This window comes from Ochlerotatus camptorhynchus, unplaced genomic scaffold, assembly GCF_037179485.1.
Source record: "Ochlerotatus camptorhynchus isolate MF236.1 unplaced genomic scaffold, CSIRO-AGI_Acam_v1.1 ptg000503l, whole genome shotgun sequence".
In the NCBI taxonomy this organism is placed as follows: domain Eukaryota; kingdom Metazoa; phylum Arthropoda; class Insecta; order Diptera; family Culicidae; genus Ochlerotatus; species Ochlerotatus camptorhynchus.
Window position 1 is genome coordinate 1,746,242 of NW_027040988.1, and position 21,416 is coordinate 1,767,657.

The following is a 21,416-nucleotide window of genomic DNA, read 5'->3' on the forward strand; positions in this document are numbered from 1 at the left end:
CCGTAGGTACAAATATCACCCCTGCTTCAAATTTTTCATCTGTACCTACTCCCCTCGCTGCTAACAATGTTCAGCGAGTTAATGGAGCTACCTATGCTGCTATTGCAGCGGGTAGAAATCAAAATAATAACCAACGTTCTAACGGAAATTTTGACAATTTTGACTTAGGAAGCATTACTGCCCCCAAAATGGAATTTTTACAGAAATCATTAATTGACATGATTTCTGATATGCTTAAATCTAACTCCATGTTTGATGCTATTCAAACTGGAGTAAAATTTGCAAATAATATTGTCTTGACTTTAAAATTCAGTAATGGATTTTAAAGCATTAAATATTGTAAATTGGAATGCTCGATCTCTTAAAGATAATGAAGACGAGCTATTTAACTTTTTGCGAGTTCATAACGTGCATATTGCCGTTATAACTGAAACGTTCCTTAAACCTGACCATAAGGTTAAGAAGGACGCAAATTACTTGATTTATAGAAATGATCGTCTTGATGGACCCTGTGGTGGCGTTGCCATCATTATTCATAGACGAATCAAACATAAAATTCTTTCTTCATTTGAAACCAAAGTTTTTGAAACAACTTACGTTTATAGCTGCCTATTTGCCATTCCAATGCGTAGGCCAGCAAAAGAATTTTCTCAAGGGTGACCCGTCATAGGTCTAAATTCTTCATTATTGGTGATTTTAATGCAAAACACCGCTCATGGAATAATGCTCAAAGCAATTCCAATGGTAATATTCTGTTTGATGATTGTTCTGCAGGTTATTACACTATTCAATATCCAAACAGCCCAACATGCTTTTTTTCTGCAAGAAATCCCTCCACTATTGATTTGGTCTTAACTGATTCATGTCAACTTTGTAGCCAATTGGTTACCCATGCTGACTTCGGTTCTGATCACCTTCCAGTAACTTTTGAAATATCCCAAGAAATAATTTGTAATCCCAACAGCTCTACTTTCAATTACCATAGAGCTGATTGGGAGCAGTATCGAACATTTATGGAATATAACTTCGATCCAAACATTCCTTTGCAAACCAAAGATGAAATTAATTATGCTCTTGAATCTCTGACTACTTCTATAGTTGAAGCAAGAGCTGCCTCAGTACCAAAATGCGAGGTTAAATTCGATTCAATTATAATAGACGATGATCTTCAGCTCTTGATCCGTCTTAAAAATGTCCGTAGGAGACAATATCAAAGAACACGCGATCCTGCCATGAAGGTTATCTGGCGGGATTTGCAAAAACAAATTAAAAAGCGATTCTCTGCCCTGAGGAACAAAACTTTTGAAAATAATATTTCTAAATTAGACCCGAGTTCCAAACCCTTTTGGAAACTCACAAAAATTTTGAAAAAACCTCAAAAGCCTATTCCAGCGCTTAAAGAAGGTGGTAAAATTTTGATCACAAATTTGGAAAAAGCTCAGAAACTTGCTAAGCAATTGGAGAGTTCCCATAATTTCAGTTTGGGTCTTACTAGTCCTATTGAGAATCAGGTTGCTCGGGATTTTCTGAATATTTTCTCTCGGGAAAATATTTTTGATGATTCCTGGGGGACTGATTTGGACGAAGTAAGGTCTATAACTAAAAATTTTCAAAATATGAAAGCTCCAGGTGATGATGGAATTTTCTATATCCTCATCAAAAAACTCCCAGAGAGTACCTTGTCTTTCTTGGTAAAATTATTTAACAGATGTTTCCATTTGGCATACTTTCCTGATAAATGGAAAAATGCAAAAGTTGTTTCAATTTTGAAGCCGGATAAAAATCCAGCTGAAGCTTCTAGCTACCGTCCAATAAGTTTGCTTTCTTCAATAAGTAAACTTTTTGAAAAAATAATTTTGAATAATTTTGCAGGTGAGCAGTTTGGATTTCGCCATGGGCATTCAACTACTCATCAACTCTTAAGAGTTAACAATTTAATTCGTTCAAACAAATCTGAAGGCCACTCAACTGGAGTTGCTCTTCTAGACATAGAAAAAGCATTCGACAGTGTTTGGCATGAAGGTTTGATTGCTAAATTGAAAAAGTTTAATTTTCCACTTTACATTATGAAATTAGTTCAAAATTATTTAACTGACAGAACTCTGCAGGTAAATTATCAAAATTCCAAATCTAATCGACTACCTGTTAGAGCAGGAGTTCCTCAGGGTAGCATTCTTGGGCCTATATTGTATAAAATTTTCACTTCGGACCTCCCTGATTTGCCTCAGGGTTGCCACAAATCTTTGTTCGCTGATGACACAGGCATTTCCGCTAAAGGAAGAAGTCTTCGTGTTATTTGCAGCAGACTTCAGAAAAGTTTAGATATTTTCTCTTCTTATTTACAAAAATGGAAGATTTCTCCCAACGCTTCCAAAACTCAACTTATAATATTTCCACATAAGCCCAGGGCTTCCTTTTTGAAACCTAGTAGTAGCCACATAGTCACTATGAACGGAGTTCCAATTTCCTGGTCAAACCAAGTGAAATATCTTGGATTAATACTTGACCATAAATTAACTTTTAAAGATCACATTGAGGGCATTCAAGCCAAATGTAACAAATATATAAAATGTTTGTATCCTCTTATTAACGGGAAATCCAAACTTTGCCTGACGAATAAACTTCTAATATTTAAACAAGTTTTTAGACCGGCCATGCTTTACGCTGTGCCAATATGGTCTAGTTGTTGCACTACCAGGAAAAAAGCACTTCAAAGGATTCAGAACAAAATTCTGAAGATGATTTTGAAGTTGCCTCCCTGGTACAGTACTACCGAAGTACATAGAATTTCGAATGTTGAGACTTTAGCACAAATGTCCAACAAAATAATTAATAATTTCAGGCAAAAATCGTTGCAATCCTCAATTGCAACGATTAATTCCCTTTATACTTAGATAAGATTTAGTTTTAGCTTTTAGTTTTAAGATATCAATTGTTATACTGACATGCAGGTTAAAAACCTGTTTAAAATACTGAATTGCCAAGACATGAACAATGTAAAAACACTTAGATATATATCATAACAATTAAGGCTGGTACGTTACTGCAGTAACTGGAGCACCTAGGTTAAAATGAAATGTAATTTATTTTGAATTTGGAACAAATAAAGAGTTAAAAAAAAAAAAAAAAAAAATCGAGAGAAGTCATTGTTTACAAAAGCTGTTACGCCCTAATTCCAGCTCTATCTAGAAATGTTAATACTTCCGACGTCGTCGCAGTCCACTTCTACTTGGAGCTATACCTAAAAAGCTCTTCTTATTTGTCTCTACCGCTGACGCTGTTTGGGATTAGAATTCAGAAGAACTAAAATGCTGGAAATCCAACACGTGACATTGACGACATTTAAAAATATTGTATAATAGATTCCTATTCTTATATCAAGCTATCAACGTATTTGTAGCGCTTTGCTGATTTGCGAAGTAGAGTTAAACTTAAATGAGTCTTGTTCAGTCTAGTTTAGCTAACTTATTGAGGTTGAATTATGGGGATACAATGCGCTTTATGCACTACTAATCAATTATATATTCATCCGGGTGTTAATAAGCTTTGTACACCTCAAATCATTTAGCCAATAATTAGCTTATGAAAAACATATTTTCAGTGAGTAGAGTCAACGTCCTATTGAAAAAAAAAACAATCTTACATACTTTACTCAATTAAGGGAAACGACAAAAATTACACTTTTCAATTGTATGACATACTTTCAAAGTTATTTATTCATTAATTATTATTGGATGAATTACCAAAAATACCTATGATCGCCGTTGATATCATAAATAATCTTATTTCATTTTGAAATAGAGTGAATGTTTCGATCATGGCTGTAGGCTGTGTGGTTCCTGATATGGTGTGCTTCTGTTGTGGCATTTGGGGATACCATTTACCATGATAGTGTGCGTTGTTGTGGTTTCATGTAGCCGTGGTTGAAGCACTTACTCAACAATATATATTTAAGATAAGGAACTGACTTCGAACTCAAGAACTCAGCTCGGACCACTAAGTTGGTTCCTCGGTGAACCGATTCGAAGCTTCCCGGCGCAGCTACCATCGTGTCAACTGGGATTTATATCAATACTGCGTCGACACAACCATCGACTACGATACGATGTCGAACCGGAGACGTCCGAAGACGTTTATTGGTCTCTGCAATCTATCGAGGAGGCAGGGAACAACACGTGCCCGTATCCAGACTGATGAGTAACACTCTGAACCTTGCCAGCCCTACCAAAGATCTCATTAGACTCCGTAACACCATTCGTAGGCAGTACCAGCGTTCTGATCTGCTTAACTTGAAGACCAATTGTAATCGATTAACAAAGATCATTGAGGATGGTGGATCTCAGAAATAACAATTTTGCCAATAAGATCCGTTCTCTCCACGATTGTGCAAAGCCCTTTTGGAAACTAACAAAAATCCTTAAACATAAGCCAAGGCCCATTCCACCACTTGTGCCGTTGAACCAACCCAATGATTCAGTCGTCCATCTGATAACCCCTGAAGAGAATGCTGATGCTATAGGTCAGCACTTCGTCAGCTCACATAATCTCGCACTAAACATGGCAAGTCCATACGATACTGCGGTTGCTGAAAATGCAGCCCACCTCCATCAAATTCTCAACAATGTTCCTGCGGAATCCGAAATTACGGCTGACGAACTGTTGGCCTATATCAAATCATCTAAAAACAAGAAGGCCCCAGGTTTCGACCAAATTTTGAATCTGGAACTCAAGCACTTGAGTTGTGGTCATCCATAGTTACGGTCTTCCAATCTTCCTTGTGAAGATCATAAAAAAACTATCTCTTAAAATGTTACTTGGAATCAATCAACTTTATAGCACATACATACATCATTATATTCTCTTGCTTACAACTTTCATATTATTCTTTTCTCTTACTCGCAATCTGTTCGCGCCCGGATCAAGCGGTGATTTTGTCGTTGTTCCTACTACGATAGCTAAATTTATAGAATTTCATATGGTGTCATTAACGGCGCCGGTGGTGTAGTGGTAAGCGTGATTACCTTTCACCCCAGCAGACCTGGGTTCAATCCCAGTCGGCGCCGCCGGGATGTTCTGAGGCATAACATCTCTGATCACGCCTTCCTTCGGATGGGAAGTAAAGCCGTTGGTCCCCGGTTCATGAGTTGATGGGTCGATAGGTAGGGTCCAGGTGTGGGAGCTGCCTTCCTGGCACGTCGGTAGCATTGGTGCTCAGCACGGAAAACAAGATCGACGGAAAAAACAAACCAAAGGAAAAAAAAAAAATATGGTGTCATTGCTTCAATTATTTTGCTACAGTTTTCCGAGTGAAGTAGTTTTAGTTTAAAGGCTAAGCGAGACATATCCTGTTACGAAGCTACTTCAAGATAGAGAAGCAGATTCATGCCGTCTCAAACTCCGATCATGCTTGGCATGCAAATGTTCCACACCGGACGTAGAGATAAATTAATCATTAATTTCTGCACTTTGTGGACATCTTTGAATACTGAGTTTAGTCTGTAAAACATAAAGATCTGAATCCATACTTCTCACTCCAAAATCATGAGTTCAAATCTCTCCCGGATAAAGCAAAAATGATCCGAGAGTGTGAAAATTACTATAAATAAAAAAAAAACAATTTCTTTGAAATTTTGCTAAGCATTCTCAAATCATCCTCTTGGAATCCTGTAAAGATTCTTTTAAGATTATTTCAAATATTATCATTGGAATTTCCTTGCATTCCTCTTCTCAATTCCAATCCCCAATTTAGAATAACACATTTTGACCTTACTACATATTACATTTTCTTGAGGTTTCTAAAAAAATAAACTCTGGTTTCGATATCTCTTCGTCATCTTAAAAGTTTTCCTAGTCTTATATGTTAAAAAATGGTCTAGGAAACTTTCCAAGCGCTAGAGATGTTTTCAAAAACCTGAATTTCGATAAATATTTGAAGGCCGGAAGCATTAGTATCGGCAGTTCTTTTCCAAGCCCATCAAATTGTTTTTTTCTACAAGTCTGGAATCAACAAATTTCCAATCCCAGATTTTAGATAAATTCTATGTTTAAAATCATGAAATATTTTCTATATTTTAGAAACTTTCGTTTTTCTCGGACTGTGAACTTACATTCTAACAAATCGTAAATTATTCTATGCTTTCTTAATTTGTTTGAATTAAGGATCGTGAATTACTGGGGGCGACCCCGGAGTAGTGGTTAACATCCATACCTCTCACGCCAAAGTCACGAGTTCAAATCTCACCCCCGGACAAGTCACGAATGACCCAAGAGTGTTAAAGTGACTATAATAAAAAAAAATCGTGAATTACTAAGTACCAGCATTAAACAAAAAAATGTCCAATATCTCTAAAATGTATACCAGAATCTTACAACTTTTTTGAAGATCGAGATTTTTCGAGAAAATCTTCCTCGTTCCAGAATAATGATAATTATCGATACGATCCAGAACGCTTGTCTAGGTTCCAGAGATATGAAGTTTTACAGAAGTTTCTATATTCGAGATCTTTAAAATTGCTTGGCTTAAAATTGACGAATTTGTCCAAGACGTTGATCATTTTTCTCTGCGCTTAAAATTTTTCCTATTTAAAGAGATCTGAATCTAAATTCAACTTATTCAACGGTTGGTTTCCAAAAAATCGTGGCAGAAAAATGAGTATTGTGTGAGGAAATGGAGGTTACAAGTTAACCTATTGATTATCCAATTAATACTGATTTCACGAAAACAAATTTATAAGATCCTTCGACTATTTGTTTTATTTAAAAAAAAAACTTGTAACATGCTCATTGTGGTTTGGGAATTTATAATATTTGTTAAGGCGGATCGCATTCAACGACAATTAATATCTTTCCGATCAATATTGGTCACTTTTTTATTGTTTTAAAGTCACTATTTAGTCACTTTTTTCGTTATTGTAGGCAATACTATTGTATAAAATACCCATTACCAGCCCTGCATATTGTAGAGGAATTCTGCTGACAAAATTTTATCATTATCTCTAAAGCGTTATTTTTGAACGCCTTATTTGCTAAAGGCAGAGTTTTTTAATAACCGGGAATTGAAAAATGGAATTTGAATGGACACCCTGATGTTATCAAATCAATATTTTTGAACGCCTTATTTGCTAAAGGCAGAGTTTTTTAATAACCGGGAATTGAAAAATGGAATTTGAATGGACACCCTGATGTTATCAAATCAATTCAAAACAGTTCAATTGAACCGTCAATGTATGTGAAAATTACACTTATTCAGTTTGTTATTAGATAAAACTTCTGGTGTTGAATTAGGAAGACAAGACAGTCATCGTTTGTAAAGCTTTTATTAAAAAAAAAATATCAGATCAGAGGAAACAGCGGGATAAAGTTGCATCTATCGCTCTCAATGAGCTTTTCCAGCACATAATTCGACAACCCGTTTTATTCATCATTGTACACTGTAATGCAGCATTTATTAAATATAGGTATAGGTATATGCTTATTTGTGACTATAAATTGTTAGTTGAGAAGCAACTGATTTCAGAGTAAACAAACCAAAGGCCAAGGCAAAGGCCCTTGGTAAAAGAAAACCAAAATGCCGCGTGGTGTATCAAATCCACCGAATGATACAATACAAAAGTGATGGCAAGACAATATGAGCGGTCTGTATTCTTTCAATAAACTCCACAATGGCCATCAAATGACAGTACAATGAAACGTTCATCAAATGACGCAACTTCTGGCATTTAGACAACAGAAACGTGAGAGAGTGATTAACCTCTCTGGGGATGAAGCTGCCCATCATCACAAGCAGCAATCTGTATAGGAAAGAATGGAGCGCGAGATGAAGTGAGAGAGAGAGTGTGGGCACCCAACAAGCACCAACAGAGAGAGAACATGCGAAGAGGAGTGTATGAAGCATCAAGCAAGCAAGCTAGCACAAGAGTCAGTGTAGTAGCAGAAAAAGCAGCAGCACAGCAAGAAGAGAAGGAAAAAAACCTTACCACTAATCGTCTCTCACACGAAAATTTTCGCTTTGGCCCATGTACAGATACAAAAATGGTGAAAACAGTGTTACTACCGCAAAATATTAGTATATTTGAGATATCAAATCATGACCGAGGCATATGAAGAGTAAGTGTAGTGTTGGGAAAGTTTGGAAATAGCTAAACGCTCGGTTAGAAAAGTCTTGGGGAAAAATTTTCCTGATCCTCCTTGTGGGATTCCGTGAGTTGAGTGTGATGATGAGGTCGCTTTGGAGGAGGGTGTGCGGAAGGTGGAGCAAACAGTGAAGGCAAACGGAGCTATAAGTGAGGGTGAGCAGTGAGATGAGGGAAAAATAAAAAGAGTGCAAGTAAATCAATTGTGTGTGCCTTCGGTGAGGTTCGAAGGAAAGTGAAAATTGTCAAGTTCCAAAGTGTTGTGAAGCAGGAAAAGCCTTCGAGCTAATCGAAAAGGCGAAAAGAGTGGCTAAGCTGGATGGTATCAATAATGGAATCAGTGCACGAACCAGTGAATCGAGCGGAAGCTCCAAAGAAATGTTAGTGATTATGATCGCTTAGACGGGATGTGGTCCTAGGGAAAATCGAATTGGAAGTTTTTTTTTTCGTCCGTTGTTGCTCATGCTCTCCTACATGTATGGCTCTTACTCATCTCTCAATGGTACTTGGATGAGCTGAGGCTTTTGGAAGCCTTACACACCAAAAGGATATCGTAGGTGCTGTATATGTTTGCTAGCAAATCTGCTCACTGAAAGTTTGACAGAACGACGATGGAATATTTCTCATCAGCTTGAACACAGCATAAATACACTGGAGTTCTTCAGTTGATTATCCAATAAGTGAAATCAAAACCAAAAAACGAATAGCAAGAAAGTTAATGGAAAAATAACAGGCGCAACACAAACAATTACTATTATTACTTGGTTAATTACTTTGACGAGGCATTCAAAAGGCTATTGATTTTCTCACAGTTATACAATAACGAACGAATAAGTAATACCTTAGACAGTTGAGGAGTCTTCCCCCTGTCAGTGTATTACTAATTAAATATATGAATGGCAGCTTATCCACCAGTTCGCTGCCTACCCTAGCACCTGTTCACCAGTGAGCGGACGAGTATGAGCTCGCGCTCGACCTATACGTAAGTGGTGACATCTGAGTTTTTTATGAATGAAAAAAATAAGAACTATGGGATTTCATTGAGAAAATTAGAGCTTCTGTCTTTAGTGCCACTTTTATGATTCTGTTTTCTCGCTTACTCCAGTTCTCTCGCAATGTGGGACGAAGTCGCGCTCTCTTTCTCTGCTTCTGCCCATTTATGTGTGTATGTGTGTATTTTTCTTCTTTCTTCGCGAGAAACGTTTATATTTATGGTTCTATAGCTCAAGTAGCGCTGTAAACATGGATTTATTTTTAAATTCGATATTTTGATCGTCCGCAAAATGCTATGAACTTTTCCATGCTGGCTAGTCCCAGATTCGAAAGTTCAGTCGTGACGGTCTGGTTCTAGTTGGGCTATCGTATACCTATATGAGCTAGCAGCAGTAGGACAAGTCGCACGTAGCAAAAAAGGATGCTTGCTACTCTCACAGGTTCACTGAGAGAATACGAATCCTGAGAGAATAATTTTTCCTTCCTACGGTCAAAATCTGATAAAGTTATCAAAAGATCGTCAACCAATTCGGCGAACATTGCTCACGTTCTGAACTAGTCCAAACACAATTAATATGGCCTTGCACGGATGTATCAATCGTCGCATTCATGTTGGTTGGTCATGAGCAAGGCCATACTAAAAATATTAATGATCTGCAAAATTTTATGAATGAAAGAGAAAGACCTTTGGAGAGATTGGGAGATTGGGAGAATGTGTGAGACTGGATGGTGAAACACACAACGCAGTAGCAGAACAGAAAGGGAGCCCCTCGTGCGCTCTCTCAGCGCCACTCTCTGTTGCTCGCGTGCTCACGCAGGAGTATATTGTGTATTGATGATACTGGTTGGCATGGTATACCAACAATCACTATCCATCCTGTGTATGGATGGTGGTCATATCTTTTTTTTTCTACGGACACAAGATGAAAGCAGGTCAATCTTTGTTATTTTTTTTTTAGTTTATGATACTCGTCAAAGTTTAATAATTGTGACACACATCAAACGCTCTGTTCATAATAGCTTGTAACAGATCACAGGCGCTTTCCAGCTCGTTTTGTTTTGGAGTTCATTCAACCGATTTAAGCTATAACTCGAATCACATGCATCGGTGATCATCACTGAGCCAACTCGGAGCGACTTCCATAGTTTGTATATCTTATTCCGAACAAGTTCCAGCAGCTTGAACAAACCAACAATATTTGGTTAAAGTGTTTTAGTGAGAACTTTGCAATCTTACATAGAATAGCATTCTAGAATAAAAGATTAACTGCATAATTACCTTTTACTCGCGTTTGGGTGAATTCTTGCAAAGTCCAAATATGGCCATCATGATGATATTTCCCGGAAATCCGTTTCCCAGAATGCCATTATTTCCCGGAATGTAGAATTTCCTGGAAACTCCGTTTCCCCGAATGTCACTACACCGAACGCCGCTACCCCTAATGACCATTACCCAGAATCCAATGACCATTTCGAAAAGCTATTGATTTTCCTAATTATATTAAATATCAAGTATTCACTTCTTTAGTCAATATTCGTAGAATGACATATTTAAAGAAGAGAGTACACTGAAGTCTTTATTTACACGGGTTTTTTACGCGGTTTTTTTACACGGTTTTTCGCGATTTACACGGTACGTTTTTAACGATTTCTCGACAACGGCATAATTGAAAAAAAAATCAAAATTTTTGGTGTAAATACTGAAATTTTTAAAATATGTTTATATGGATCATAGAATGCTATAATTACAAATGGCATCAAAATCCGATTTTTTTTTAAAACATTTGAACATGTGAAAAATCAAAATCTCGTAGATTATTTTACACGGTACGTATCCCCCGTGCTAAAAAAGACCCGAGTGTATTATCTTCTCTATTATATTTTCGGAGATGAGATTATTTCTTTCTTTATTAAACATTCGATAAAGGAAATAGCCACTTCTTTATTATACAGGGTGTCTACTACCTGGAAAAACCTGGAAAACCGGGAATTTACAGGGAATTTTACTTTTTCTGGAAAAACCTGGAATATTCAGGGAATTTTGGTTCCACTATGGGAATTTTCCAATTATCACTTCATTCGTAATTCAAAAGAAGTTTTTCGTTCAGTTTGTCGAAACGTTTCTTAAGGGCACTGAACTTGACGAGCATCTGACAGCTAAGACAACGTGTGCGAACGAGACAAGTTCATTAAAAGAGTCTTGTCACGCTCGCTCTTCGCTGATTTGTATGTGGAGGATCAAAATCGTCGTAAAAAGGAAACAGTCGAAGAAGAGAGACTGGCAACCGTCAAAAAGAAGCATACGAAGCATGTATTGTATAAGAATAAGCATGCCAGACAGCAGGTCTGAGAGCCTACATAGAATTTTTTTTTGAGCTTCAGAGAGGGTCGGAGATCTACTGAGAAATGTGTTGAGTTTCAGGGTAGTTCGTAGATCTTGAGAACAGAACTACAAAAACATTAAAAGTAATTAATAGAAATTCATAAAAACAAAATCACAAGAGAGGTCGTAGATCTTCAGATCAATTTTCAAAGAAATTTTCAAAACTTCAAGCAAGCAAAAATAATTTCAAATCAATTTGTAAATTTTGCAAATCTTCAGGGAAATTCGCATAACTTGAGACAAGTCCAAGAATCTACAGTGAAATATAAAGTATTTCACATAAGTTTGGAGATCCTCGAAACATTATTCAACATCAGAAAAGTTCGTAGATCTTCAGAACAAAGCTACAGAACTTTGAAAAAAATTACTCAGAAATGTTATTGGATCTTCAGTAAAAATTGCAGAACTTCAGGTAACTTCAGGGAAGCAATTTAAAAAAAAAAATATTTACACGATTTCAGGAAAATTTGTAGATTCTGAAAGAGACATTTAAAACTTCAAGGAAGCTCAAATATTTTCAGATAAATTTTGACAACTTTAGGTAATCTTCAAGGAAATTTTCAAATCTTCAGGGTAACCCGAGAGGAATTTACAAAACATCAGAGAAGTTTGCAGATCTACTGAGAAATTTATTGAGCCTCAAGTTTTTTTTATGTAGATTTTGGGAATAGAGCTACGGAGCTTAATACAACTTTACAGAACTTTAAAGATATTTGCAGGAATTTGACAGAAAGTTTCACACAAATTGTGAGATCTTCAGAAAAATTCGTTAAATGTCAGAAAAGCACCTCAATTCCAAAAACAAATCGCAGCGAAGTACAAAAGTACAATATTTTGCAGAACTCCATGGAAGTCGGAAATAGATAGATCTAAAGAACTTCAGAGAAGTCCGTAGACCTTAAAAGAACTCTGTAGAACGTCAGAAAGTTCGTACGTTTTTAGAAAAATTTGTAAAACTTCAGAAAAACTAACAGATCTTCGGGAAAGTTCGCCGATCTTTAGATCAAGAATCCACAAAGAAATTTAAAGAACTTTAGAAAAGTTCGGAGATCTACTGTGAAATTTATTGAACTTCAGGGCAGTTCGTAGATCTTTAGAGCAGAAATACAGTACTTTAGAAAACATTACAGAATTTGAAATAAATTTTAGGAACTTCAGAAAAGTTCAGAGGGTAGATCGTAAATCTACTCAAAAATTAGCAGATGTTTAAATAAATTTTCAGAATTTTACTGCGGTTCTTGGATTTTGAGAGACATTCACAGAACTTCAGGTATGTTCGCTGATTTTAAGAGATATTTGCACAGCTTGAGAAAAATTAGAAAAACTTCAGAATACTTCCTAAAACTTCCGAAAAGCTCAAAAATTTCTAGATAATCTTTTAATTCTTTAGGAAATTGTATAGATGTTCAGAGATATTTGCAGATATTCATTGAATCATGAAAATCTGCAGAAAAAATTGCGGAACTTTCGAGAAGTTTGTAGATTATTAGAAATTTTGTGAACATCAGAGATAATTGTCGATCTTCAAGGATCTTAAATCTTCAGGGATTCAGAAACTTTGTAGATTCTTAGCAAAATTTGCAGAACTTCTGAAAAACACACAGAACTTCAAAGAAATCTGTAGAACTACCGAGAAATTTGCAGATCATCAGGAAAGATTGTTGATCTTTAAAGAAATTTTACCGGAGAACAGAAAAAAAACTTCAGGGACGTCAAAAGATTTGAAGACCTTGCAGAATTGCGTTGTTAACAGAAATTTTCAGAATTCAAGGAATCATGTAGATCTAGTGAGAACTTTTCCCACTAGCTTGTCTAAAGTTGGTATCGACATCCTGGCGAAACTTTGAAATCCATTTTCATCTTCATATCGCAGCTCTTGAAGGACAAGATGAGCCAGATCGCTGCCGGTATTCCTCCTGAGCAACCATTTCCTACTCCACAAAATCCACCTTCTCCTTCTCATTTTATTTAAAATAATAAAAGCAAATACGTCTGCCGAAACTAGAGCAATTTTCCGGTAATTCATGATGGAAGTATTTACTTTTGATTCCTGATACAATTTTGTTTTGAAATCTAAATTGACAGTTCTTTCGACATGTGCAAGCAGTGTGAACACCAGCAAACAGGGGGGTTCGACAAAGTGTGTCGAAAGTAAATTTGAGCAGATTTTTCATTATGGCGGCGGTCAAAATCAGATAGTCTAAACGGACCTTAGGGCCTGTTCATAAACTAAGTAGACAGGTTTTTTGGTATTCTTGACCCCCCCCTCCCCCTGCGTAGACAATTGTCCATACAAATTTATTAAAATTTGTATAGGCCGTGGATAATTGTCAACAGAACCCCCCCTAAACTGTCTACGTAGTTTATGGACAGCCCCTTAAGAGATTGTAGACATGTGAAACCATGCTTTATTCTGTCTGTCTGTTCTTCAAACTTGGGCGCTGGTACTTTTAAGTACCAACGCCCAAGTTTGAAGAATCGAAAATAACATAAATCAATAAGTACATAAAAGGGATTCCAGATGGATAAATAGATAAAATAATAATGTGTATAATTTGTATGCACCTGGAATTTTTTTCACCGACCTGGAAAAACCTGGAAAACTCAGGGAGTGTGATTCCTTGGATTGAGTAGACACCCTGTTATATTTTTTGGAGTAAGAATATAATATAACGAAATGTTACAGACCACAAAAAGGTAAACCCATTGGTCTCCTACAATCCCTGATCCATTAAGAAGCTTCCATCTTATTTTGATGTAAATGAAAGAAGAAAATTTCCTTCTCTAAAATATTCCTTTGTTTAGATCACGTGCTGTTCTTTACAAATACCTATATTACTTTCTGGGAAATGTTATATCGTCATTTTAGAATGTGCTACATTACCCCTACCATTGTTGCTCCGAATGTCATTTGCCCGATCACCATCTCCTCTAATGTTAAAAGAACGAGCAGTAATCCAAAGAAGGTAGACCCCGTTATTGTAGCCATAAATTGACTAGTCAGGTTATGTCTAATTCTTCCGCATAAATAGGGTAAGGGCAATGAATCACTAAAAGTATATACATGTATATGTTTACACTACTCTGAAGTTACGTTTTGTTACGTCAATTTAAGATTTGTAATAAAATAAATATGGTATTTTTTTACATTCCAGGATACAGTACGTTCCGGAAATAGTTTTCCAGGAAATGGTAAATTTCAGAAAATGTCATTCTGTGAAATGGTTTTCCGGAAAAAGGTTTTGCCTGAACTGACGTACAATCGATTAAGGCACTATTACTTAAAATTTGCTTGATGTTAAATCTCGGACACTGTTCCTACATCGCACATGAAATAGGAATGTAGTTGCAGTTTCATTGTTGTATGTTTTGCGGGAACAGCTTTTTTTTTCGTTTTAAGTATATTCATTACTTTTATCTATTGTGATATATTCCCCGTTTTTATATTTCATTATTATCAGTATGTCGTATCACGGTTTTGTGAAGCGACAGACATAGACTGACCAAAAGCATTTTCTCAGCAAGGTATTACATTTCGGATGATATCAAAAGGTTCTGCCAGCCCCTTATCCAGAAAAATACGCCTTTTATTCAAGATTGCTGTACAAGAGCATAGCAGGTGTTCAGAGTCTTCCTTTCTTTGCCACAAAATCGACACATATCCTCTTTAAGTTTTCCTATTAACTTCAGATGATATTTACATGGACAATGTTCTGTTATCAAACCAGCATAGACACTGAGATCTTTCTTTGATAATTCAAGAATTCTGCTGGTCATTGAAATGTTCGGAATTATGAATCGTTTCGACTGCCTTGCATCGATTATTTCCAAGGCTAATCGTCAATTTGGCTTCATCTCTAAGATTGCCAAGGATTTCACGGATCCACACTGTCTAAAAGCATTGTATTGTTCACTCGTAAGGCCGATCCTAGAAAATGCTTAAGTTGTATGGGCTCCAAACGACGTATCATGGAATCTAAGAATCGAGCGTGTGCAAAAAAGATTCATACGACTTGCGCTCAGAAACCTACCGTGGCGTGATCCTTTGAACCTTCCAGCATATCCCGATAGATGCCGTCTGCTTGACCTCGAAATGCTTGATCGAAGACGTAAGCTACAACAGGCTACGTTTATAGCTAAATTACTCAACGGTGCTTGTTTTCCGTGCTTCAGGTAGGATGTTACGTCAGCAATCCCTGATGTAACCGAGCTTTCATCGTACTCTCTATGGCTACAATCAGCCTATTTGTGCAATGGTTCGTATGTTTGTATCCGTCGAGTCCGCGTTTGATTTTGGTATGTCCACACCTCAATTTGGTGAATAGAGTAAGAAGACTGAACCTTATTTAAGACGACTAGTTTATTCATTAAGACAAATTTGTCAGATGACATATTAAATAAATAAATAAATAAATGGAAGTGTTGTTCCAGCTGGTCTCCACTTTAATTTTTTCCCATGTATTGATTTCCATTTTAAGAAAACAAGCAGAAACTCCACATAATGGTTCTGGTCCTATGAATTGTTGAGATGATCCTAGCCTGGCTCTTTTCAGTGGCCAGGAACCCAATATAGGTTTACTTGGTTTCGACAGGCAAATTTCTTAAGTGACATTGCACATTCTCATACGAGTTTTGAATTGCATGTTCCTGATTTTAAAGCATTTAATGCTGCTTGACTATCATACATAATGCAGATATTCGAATGTTTCGAATGCATTCAAGGATTTCTTGAATTTCTGCTTGGAACACAGTTGGCCAGTAACCCATAGGTATTGAGATATCTATCCCTGGACCAGTTATCCTTGCTCCCACACGATTGTTCAATCTTGAACCGTCTGTATAAAAAACAGTTGTACCTGGATGGATGTTTGGTCCCCCACTTTCCCAAATATTACGATCAAATTCCGTTGCATTGTATAAACGATCAAAATGATATTTTTTCTCCATCCAGTCTTCATTTGTTACCTTAACTATTTTGTTTGTATTACTTCTGCGTGATGTTAACGATTTTACATAGTTGAAGATGCTAAGTTTCAAATAACAGACTTAAAGTGGTCATTTTATACGATAGATGAGGAGATGAAAGTATAGAGTTGATAGTTCCGTTAGACTTTATAGTACGGCAGTGTGAAAATGGTATATAGTAGAAAGCGAGCAAGAGAACTTTGAGAAAGGTACGAATCGGGTTGATCATCTCTCTTTACCGAACTCCCAAGTTGGTAAAAGAGATGGTTGTACAATTTTATTAACCTTTCAAATCAGTAGAATTTCTGTCTTCTGGAGTGTGAACCAGTGGCATTGTGGTTCTAAAGGTGAAACAACGCAAAAACAACCTGAAATGTGTGAATATACTTCTTATACCACAGGATAAAGCTTTTAAAGTAAATTGCGACATACGCTACCATTAAATAATCACAGCAAACACAGTTCTCATGGAGCTGACAATTGGCTTAGATTTAATTTTAATTTCAAAATGCTGATTTATTTTACGTTGAAATTCTATTACAGCTCAGTGTGTTGCGCTTCTTGGTTGGAGGAAGCATCTCCTTGGGAATGTGAAATCTGACCAGCTTCGTGTTCAAGTTCGTCCACCTTAGCTTGAAGTCGTTTTATCTCCGTGTCGTAGTCTTTCCATTCGGGCACGAGTCTTTGGGCCGCGGTCAGTTTAGCCTCCTTTGTCAGAGGATTATTGCAAAGATCAATGGTCTTTGCGTGTTGCCATTCCTGGGGTAGAGATTTAATTGCAACCTGGTGTATCATATTATTTGGCAAATCTTGATCCAGATTCGACAAACTGTTTGGATCCTGACTCAGCGCTTGATGCTGTCCGCGCTGTCGACCGTTAGAGAGGGATAGTGAGGAGTATTCCCATTGATATCTATCAGAAATAAGGCTTCCACAGCAATTCACCTTATTTCTGCACTTACGAGTTGTCACCCACACGAAATTCCGAGAAAATTTGGAAATTTTTCAGTCAGTGTAGCCACTAACTAGCGTCGTAAAGAGGGTTTGCTTCACCCTAGGAAAACCACGAAAGTTACACCCCTGCCCTAATTGATTAAATCAAGCACCAGCTCTTATTTCAAAATGGGGGGAGGGTTCAAGTTTTGTTCATGTCTGGGATTCTATATTTTAGCAAAGCCATGGGATACCAACATTCTTTCGAAGTAAAATTTTCTTTAGGATTGATCCATCCTTAAAATTCCGAAGCCAGAAAACTTCAATATTCGTAAAACGTTTTGTATTTCCGAATTATTACAATTTCACCTCCTAGACCAGGAACTTTAAATTTGTTCTCAATCGAAGTCTCAGAATCGTAAGCATTTTTGTTAATCCAGAATCTTGAATTTCTTGATTTTTTTCAATGTTTGAATTTACTAAATTATTTTTTAGGAACACATCTCTGGATATTTTTATAAATTCGTCAAGAATTTGCTTAGGATCACTCCAAAAAATCTTCAGAATTACTTTTACTTTCAGGATTATCCTTAGAAATTTCGTCCATAAAAGTTTCAGTATTCTGCGCAGAAAACTCTTGAAATTCACTCTTATGTTATCTTCCTATTCTTTTTGGGAGAATTTGTTTAATTTCTCCCCATAATTTTCATTAGAATTCGCTTGGAATATTCCTCGGAAATCTTTTGGTATGCCATCTAAATTCATCATTTAGACACTAGCCGGCGGCTAGTTCATCTCTAGATTTCCTTGGAGTTAACCGAAGAATTGTTCTCATGAGGATCACTTGGAATTATCTTAGAACTCTCCTTAGTGTTCTTTTGGAAATTTATTCGGATTTTCATGGATCACTACTCCTAGTTTCTTTGAAAATATGCCCAACTCTCCCAGAAACTCCTTAAAATTCCCTCAAATAGTTATAAATTACCTTTGGTATTCTCTTCAATCTTTCCTTAAACTAGCATGAAGATCTGCAAAGAATATTTTGAGGTATTTTATTAATTAGATTTCCATGGAATTATAATCCATATTTCCTTGCAGCTATCCTTAAAATTTATCTATGATTGATCAAAATTTAAGGAATTTTCAGCCGTAGGTGATCATTAGGCGTTTTTTCAGGATTGTAATCAAGTCAGTCAAGTTTGCCATATATGGTTATTTCACCTTGAAGGAAAGAGGCTCCGAATTCCCTTAGACTGTTCCCTGAAATTCTTTCGATTTGCTTTAGAGCCCAGTTAATTATAATCCCATAATAGTCTCATCAGGGCTACCGTAAAACGGGGTGACATTGGGCCAAGATTGATAAATGTTTATTGATGCAAATATCTTGAATATACAGACAATAATTAGAATATGTTTCTTGAACTCTTTGAGTAAACATCAACCAGTTGTTTTATTTAAATAGTGCTGTGAAGTTAAGTGTCATAAATAGTAGCAAAAACACGTTTTTAAAAATGTCCACAGGCAAACAAAAGTTCGAACAAACATTTATGTGGGTAGCCGAGGGTTTCACACGATCTTTAGCCATACATGTGAAGAACATTGTGATCATAACCAGGTGTACTGTTAATAGCTACGCTACATTTACGTATTTTAAGATATTTTAACCAAATTTATGTTTTGTTCAATGCCACCCCTCCTAAAAATGTTTAGTATCAAATTGGTCTATTTTTATTTAATTTTAGTAAAATGAAACCTCAATCATTTCCATGCCATTCGTAAAAAATATCATGTATGAATATATTCGCATGCTTAAAATGGTTTTCCTTGCTAAAATCTAAATATTGGCTGAGAACGAAATCTTTTGATTTTTTGCCCCTATGTCACCCCCACTTACGTTATCTTAAAACTCACCTTTACTTCTCCTTAAAATTTTCTTGAGATATTTCTAAAATATTACCTGTAGTTTCTAGTTAAATCCCATTAGAAGTCTCCCCAGAGTTACTTGATAATCATAAATTATCGCTAGATTTCCTCGACACCTATTATTAAAACTCATTTGGCATTCTCTAGCTTCATAGTATCAGAATCCTGTAATATTATCCAAGTCCAAGAGCAATAATTTGTATTAAATCTTAGATCTCTAAAATATACGCAATATTTTAAAGTAAAACATCTCGTAGAGCTCAAGAATGTGAAAATGTTGGCTTAGTCCATAATCTTAATTATTTTGTTCCGAATATTCAAATGTTCGTCGATCTCATTGATTTCTAGATTAATTTACAAGCTTGATTTATCAATTCGTCCTAGCGTCCTTCCAATAATTTACATATGGGTCATTCCAGATCAAGGGGGTGCACCACCTGTGATCGATGTCACCGATTTGAGCTGAAGTTCGCCAAAACCCTTTTTTGGCATTCTGAACAAACGCCTTTTTTTGATTTTGCTCTGAAGTGCCTAGATCCCTCTCGGCTACAACCCTGGATTTTCGAGATTTTTAAAATGTTCATCTTTCGGAAGAGATTACTCCACAACCGAATAAGATTCTTGTTCTTAGAACGTCAATTTGAAGGTTTTTTAATGTAGATTTTTATAGGTGTACCCACATTTTGTTTTTGTTATAGTAACTACAGTTAACAGGCTGATTAGCGGCAGGTATCCAAATTGTCAAAAAAAGTCCTATTTTCACAATGGCGGGATTTTTTATTTCTTAATATTTTGGACTCAAAATTTCACCACACCACATCCTCAGACACTTTGATTTCTTATCAAAATTTACGTGAAATTCTTTCCAGAATCCTTTTGCAGTTCTGTTAGTCAGAAATCCCTTTGAGTACTCATCAGAATTTATAAAGAATTATCATCAGAATAAATTTTGAATCCCCTTTGAACTTTTCGTTCCAAGTTGCTAAAAATTCTGTTGGAATTCTGTTAAGAATTCTTGTTACAATCTCCATGGAATGTTTTTATCACCATTTTTTGGAATTTGTGTCAGGATTTACTATGAATAGTGGTCAAGATCCAGAATTCCCTTTAAATTCTCCTCAGAGTTCCTTTGAAATTCCCTAATAAATTGCATTTGAATTCTCCCTAAAATTCTTTTGAACTTCTCCTCACAATCCCCATGTAATTATAGCCGGAATCACTATTAAATTCTATTCATAAATACCTTGGAATCCTCTATAGAATTCGCCGGAATTTCTCACCACAAAACAAATGGAATTCTTTTTAGAATTACCTCTTCGGGATTCCTTAAAAATACTTCCCAGAATTCCTTAGGAGTTCTCTACAGGACACCCATGAAATTATCCCAATTATCATCGAAATTCATTTGAACATTCTTCCACTATATTCATCCAAGTCCAAGAGCTTTGACAATTGTCCAGGGCGCAAAATATTGATGTCATTTTCCAATATGGAATTCTGGAAAACTTTCAACTTCAATATTTGGTAGATGATGTAGACCAGTTTTGGGCGGTGGGGGTTGGTGAGCAGTATTTTTTCCCTTGATTTGTTTTCCGTCGATCTTGTTTTCCGTACTGAGTATCAATGCTACCGACGCCAGGGAGGCAGCTCCCACCAACTGGACCATACCTATCGACCCATCAACTCATAGACCGGGGAACAACGACTTTATTTTCCTTCCGAAAGAAGGCTTGATCAGAGATTTTATGCCTCAGAAAATCTCAGTGGTGCCGACTAGGGTTGAACCCAGAGCCTTTGGGGTAAGAGCCCTGTGTTGTTGTCAATATTAATATTCGTCTTCATCTTGGTGGGGATGATTTTGAGGATGTTGAATAATCAAGCACTACCTAATATCAACAAACGCGTATTCGTTTGTATTGACATGTATTAACATACTGATTCATTACAAAAAATGTATTTTGTATAAAACGTGACACAGTTGTTAAAGTCATCGACTACAAATCAGGCCTATTCTGCGAGTCGTGTGACTCTCTGTCACTAGTGAGGTGACGAAAGTCGGAGAGTCACGTCACACGTCGCTAAGTTCA

General features: G+C 36.4%; 1 protein-coding gene across 4 annotated transcripts in view; it reads left to right on the plus strand.

Moving 5' to 3' along the window:
- The first annotated feature begins 7,892 nt into the window (after positions 1–7,892).
- The window catches only part of Spred (Sprouty-related protein with EVH-1 domain), a 63,877-nt gene continuing 50,353 nt past the window's right edge, over positions 7,893–21,416 (plus strand). For 3 of the 4 annotated variants that reach the window (XM_065235800.1, XM_065235801.1, XM_065235802.1), the window contains exon 1: positions 7,893–8,106. In XM_065235800.1, coding sequence (XP_065091872.1) covers positions 8,087–8,106 — 20 coding nt within the window. In that variant the 5' untranslated portion in view covers positions 7,893–8,086. Of the gene's footprint in view, positions 8,107–8,187; positions 8,513–21,416 lie in introns of those variants that run through there. The other variant, XM_065235803.1, reaches the window with a different exon arrangement.